The sequence below is a fragment of the Thalia democratica genome, unplaced genomic scaffold (assembly GCF_965202585.1).
Source record: "Thalia democratica unplaced genomic scaffold, ktThaDemo2.hap1.1 HAP1_SCAFFOLD_1947, whole genome shotgun sequence".
NCBI lineage: Eukaryota > Metazoa > Chordata > Thaliacea > Salpida > Salpidae > Thalia > Thalia democratica.
The window spans coordinates 889-6,547 of record NW_028140740.1 but is presented as its reverse complement, the minus strand read 5'-3'; the positions used below and the strand labels follow the sequence as shown (position 1 = coordinate 6,547).

The window sequence follows — 5,659 nt, the reverse complement described above, 5'->3', positions numbered from 1 at the left end:
TCTTGTAATAGTATTTATTTAGTTGTTTTTCTCTAGTAAAATATGATTTGAAAAAAAAATCAAAATTATATAAAACAAAGCTAAATATGGTTTTTTCTCCATAAAAATAAACAATCTAATCACAATAAAAAACAATTTAAATAACTTAATATCTACCATACTTAACAAGCAAACTTTATAAAAAATTAAACAACTAGAACAGAATTAAATTTAAATAAACACATAATGGACAGTTCAAAGATGGATTGCAAGGAATACTGGGATGAGAGATTTGAAGAAGAAGAGCACTACGAGTGGTTCAGTCAATATGAACCTTACAAGCATCTTGTTGAGTCTGCACTTGATAGTATGAAGGGTGAGTTGGTTGTAGTTTATTTATACACTTATCTCAAAATGTAATGTTAGTTATAGCACTTTAAACATATTGTTAAGTCTACTCTTGATTGTGTGAAGGGTGAGTTGATTGTAGTTTGTTTATAAAATTGTAATAATAATAAAAGTATTATATAAATTAGTTAATATGAACTTTATAACCATCTTTTTGAAAGTGCTTATGATTGTATGAAGGGTTTGTCGGTTATGCTTTATTCATGTACTTAATAAAGTTGGTTGAGTTAATATGAATAGTATGAAGAATCACTTTTTTCACAATTTGGTCTCACTTTAAACGATTTTAACTAAGCTGCAAGACGCTTTTTATATAGTTTAAAAGTTCAAAACAGTTTGTGAGATATAGCTGGTCAAAGTTGAAGGCAACTATAGGTACCTTATGGGAGAAGCAAACTAAAACAGAAAAAAAAGATTTCACTAACAATCCATCTTCTCCTCCAATTTCAAAGGTAACTACCTCAAAATTTCAGTAAATGTTCCTTGCACACTTAGAAAATTTTGTCAGAAAGAATTTTTGAAAAAAAAATGAATTATTAAAAAAATTATAAAAAAAAATTGTTTTTGTTTTCTTGCCATTAAATTTTTTGTATTTTATATTTTTAAGAATTTTCCAAATATTGCAAGGAACATTTCCTGAAATTTTGAGGTAGTTATCTCAAATTTCTAGTTATAGTGATTTCTAGTTATTTTCTGTTTTAGCTTTCACCTTTCATAAGGAAATTATTATAGTCTCCAAATTTGACTGGATATTTATCAAAAATTATTTAAGTTTTAGATTTCTGTTGCTTAGTTAAAACTCAATGGTTAAGACTAAATTTTTAAAAAGATGATTAATCCCTCCATGCTCACAAAATTAAAGAAACTAGTGACTTTGATATATGCTAACAAAGAAACATTTTAGTTTAAGAAATAATTACTTTTTTATATTTTAAGTATTCCAATTTCATCAGGTAAAAAACTGAACGTGCTTGTGCTGGGTTGCGGCACCTCTACATTGTCAGTTGATTTACTTCAATCTTTAGGTGGCAAAGATGAAGGGCATCAAATAACCAGTGTTGATTATTGTGATGGTGAGTTTTTCATAATTTTAAAGTCATATATGCACTTTGTTATTCCTATTTAACTTTGTTTTAAGGCTTTAGGGGAGAAACTAATTGTTTTGTAAATTCTGTCCTTGGTCGTTTCTATAAAAATGTTTGTAGTTTTTGAAAATTTTTTGGAGTTTACTCTTATTTCAAATTTTGAGTTTACAAATATATGTAGTTATTAAGTAAAATTTTACTATATTTTACAAGTAAAAAAAAATAATCAAAGTCTTTTGTTTAAACTGAGTTCTTGAAAATTTAATTTGTTTGCAATATAAATTTTCACATGGTTTTTCTTAGCATTTTAAATGAATGTTGCCAAGTTGTATTCTGCGCAGCATAGTTATACTATAAGGTTTAAAGAATCAGTACTTTACACTATTTTTACAAGTAGATTAGATTTTTTAAAGGGCTAGTCAAGCAAATTAAAGTTACTTTTGTAATATTTGTAAAACATAATCAAAATGTTTAATCTAACAAGTATACTTTTTTTGTTACTGTTTACATTTTCTGAAAATACTTACTCTAAATCAAGTTTTCCTAAATAGTATAAACATTTGATTAATAAAAAAATATCACAAATTTTTGCTAGCATGATTAAAAACTTAAACGCTCAATTTATTTATTTGTTTGAAGTAATTAAATAAATCTATTAAAAACTTAAAAAGTTAGTTAAGTCTTAAACTATATTTTCAAAAATAAATGCTCTAAAATAAGTTTATTTTAATGCTGTGATTTACTCTTTAAAACCTTGTAAACTAAAATTGGTATCGACTAAAAAATATTTAGTACATTAGTTAACAAATTTTCAATTTTAGTAGTTGTGTTTAAAAATTTAGAGGCATAAAGTACATATTTTTCCAGGTGTAATACAGAAAATGTCTGCCAAATACCCACACCTCAACTGGAAGTGTATGGACGTGAGAGACCTCAGTTGTTTTGAAGATGAGCAGTTTGATGTAGTTGTTGAAAAAGCATGCCTTGACATATTCTACATTGAGGTGAGGGATTGGTTTGTATCAGGGGCGGCAGGTCAAAATAGGAACATTTTTTTCCTTTAAAAATCATATTTAAACATAATTTTTTTAACAAAAAAAATAGGCGATTGATAATTCATTAAAGATAACACTAAAACTTAATTTTTTTTATTTGATATGATTAATGTATTAAACTAATTAAAAAATTTTTTTGATTTGGCCTGCTGTTTGCTGACCCCTGGTTTATTCAATTGAAATAAGTACTAAAGCAAACTTCATAACAAGTATTCCTTATCCAAGCTAAAATGTTTGCTGTTATTTAATACACTGATAGTTCACAAGATTGAAATTTTTGTAATCTAGCTAAGACTTTGTTAAAAAAATTTGTCTTGCAGTATTTTATATTAAAGTTAGTTTTTGATTATCTTTTACATTATCCAAACAACCACAACAGTCGTTTTTTAGCAGTAAAACTAGTGTTAACTGATAATAGAAATTAAGTTTTATAACTTACATTGTATAGTCAGTGTTGCCAAAAAACTAGGAAACCTGGAATTTGATAATTTAGGATAAAAAATTTAGAATTTTAGAAAATTAAAAAAAAACCTGGAATTTTGAATTATTTTTACATGTTAATCAGAAAAATTTTGATTTGGCACAAGAAATCTACCATATAGATTATTTTTTTGTCATCATCAAAAAATTTTTTTATTAAAAAAAACACATTTGAAGTAGCTTCATAGTATCTTTTCAATGATTTTATACTTTTTGACTGAGTCTTTTACCTTAAACTTAACTTTAAACTAAAAATTGACTCAAAAATGTATACTTTTAAAAACCTGGAGAAAATTTGCCAAAAATATTTGGCAACCCTGTATAGTGCTTAAAACTTTTATAATTGATTATAGATTGTTTGAAACTGTTTCACAGTTAAGGCTTGTTTGTTTACAATAAATTTAAGGGCATGGGGGATAAAGCACTTTTTTCGAAAATTGATCTTATTTTATATAGATTTTACTAAGTTACAAGATGCTTTTTACATATTATAAAAATTCAAAATAATTTTTCAGATATAGCCAATCAAAGTCGGAGGCAGCAATAGGATCCTTATGGTAGGCTCAAACTAAAACGGCAAAAATAGACTATTTCACTAAAAATCTATCTTCTCCTACGTTTTTTGATGTAACTACCTCAAATTTTCAGGAAATGTTTCATACAATACTTAGAAAATTTTGTTGAAACAAAATCTAAAATATTTAGAAAATAAAAAGTTTTTAACAAAAAAACAAAAAAAAAAGTTTTTTTGTTGATTTTTAATATAAAATTTACATTTTTTAAATTTTATATAATTCTTTCCGATAGAATTTTCTAAATATATCAAGAAACATTCCCTGAAAATTTGAGGTAGTTTTCTCAAAAAATGTAGGAGAAGATAGATTTTTAGTGAAATAGTCAATTTTTGCCCTTTTAGTTTGCGCCTACCATAAGGAACCTATTGCTGCCTCCGATTTAGATCGGCTACATCTCAAAAGTTATTTTGAATTTTTATATTCCGTAAAAAGCATCTTGTAGCTTAGTAAAAACTATATAAAATAGATAAAACTAAAAATAAAGTATTATTCCCCCTATGCCCTTATTTACTTCTTCCTAACAACTTTTGCAATATTTTCATTTAAGTTATTTTGAATTCAATATTCAGTGTTAAAGCCATAATTTAAAATTTGTAAAAAAAATGCACAAACTTTCACAGTTTAGCTTGAGTTATAAAAAAACAGAGAGGTATATCATTAAATTTACACTTCATGCACAAATATAATGCTCAACTAATCTATAAACGCGATATATACGTGATAAAAAAGTGGTTACACATACAATATGTTAAAGTTCTTGAAACATAATGTTTTATAAATTGGTAAAGTTTTATATGTATTTTATAAGTTATCATTTTATCTATATATGAAACAAAAAGATTTTAGATGCAAAATTTATTGATAAAACAGTTTTTGAAGCTGTAAAAGAATGCTTTAAAAAAAAATTTTAATGAAGAAAAGGTTGAAGAAATATCATACTTTTTTTAACGTTTTTCGTAGTTAGCAAAATATCTGGCAAAGTAACTTTATTTTTTGCTCCAGATAAGTGGCAGTTGTTGCCTAAATAAAAAATTCCAGATAATGAACTTATTATTTTATAATTATTTTCGCCAGTTTTGATTTATAAAAAAGGTTTTTTTTAAGACAAACACAAGTTTTATTTAAGTTACAAAAACGATAAAAAGCACAATTTCTGAGTTTTACAAACTATTTTATTATAACTAAAACTTTATTCCAGCTTAAAACCTCTTGATTGCAAAACCAAAAAAAAAGAAGTATATTTTACATCAATAAGTAGACAAAATTAAGGTTATTGACTTGCAAAAATAGTTTAAACTTGAAATTAAATTTACTCACATATTAAAACATAAACATTTATCCCAAGATTAAAGATTCATTGTGTACGGGGAGATTAGGATCAAGAAAAAAAGCACAATACATAGAAATACCAAAAAAAAGCATAACTAAAAACTATACGCTTTGTTTTATTGTTGCCATATTATAAAAAAAATTGATAAACTTTCCACAGGTCGAAGACCCGTGGTGTCCGGGTAGGCGCAAGCAAGACGAGATGACTTCGATATGCAAACAAGTGAGCAGAATACTGACACCTAGCGGTAAGTTAATTTCGATCACCTTCGCCCAACCCCACTTCAGAAAGATGCTGTACTGCCAGGAAAAATTTGGGTGGTCTGTTAAGGTGAGTGTTTTGTATTAATAACTAAAAATATCAAATGTTGTTTAAAAAAAAAAAGGTTTTTCTTTGAAATAATGCTGTACTGTAAGCAGGATTCGTGCGCATCAGGCTAAATCAATTATTTGAAAAAAGTTGCAAAACATCAGTTTTTTTTTTAGATTTTGCTTGAAAATTTTAGAATTTTAGTTTATGTCATTTTATGCTTAAAAATTCTAAATTAAAAAAATCTTTGAGTAATTTTTTATTTTTCTTGAATAAATCTAATTAAGGTGTGAATTTGTTTTTAGCTTTTAAAAGCAAAATCAGTCAGTATTTGTAAAAACAATGCTTAAAACCATTTTTTGCATCTCTAACAGAGTTTTAAGAATTTTTATTATTTTGCTTTGAGTAGATTATATACGTCATGATTATGAAAGTTCA

At 25.9% G+C, this 5,659-nt stretch overlaps 1 protein-coding gene across 1 annotated transcript; it reads left to right on the top strand.

Annotated features, from left to right (window-relative positions):
- Positions 1-225: 225 nt before the first annotated feature.
- LOC145849018 (EEF1A lysine methyltransferase 4-like) lies at positions 226-5,242 on the top strand (the record flags this gene model as incomplete). Its single annotated transcript, XM_082954131.1, has 4 exons — positions 226-355; positions 1,341-1,460; positions 2,340-2,476; positions 5,072-5,242. Coding segments are annotated over exons 1-4 (558 nt in total), but the record flags the coding sequence as incomplete, so codon positions are not given.
- Between the last annotated feature and the right edge of the window lie 417 nt (positions 5,243-5,659).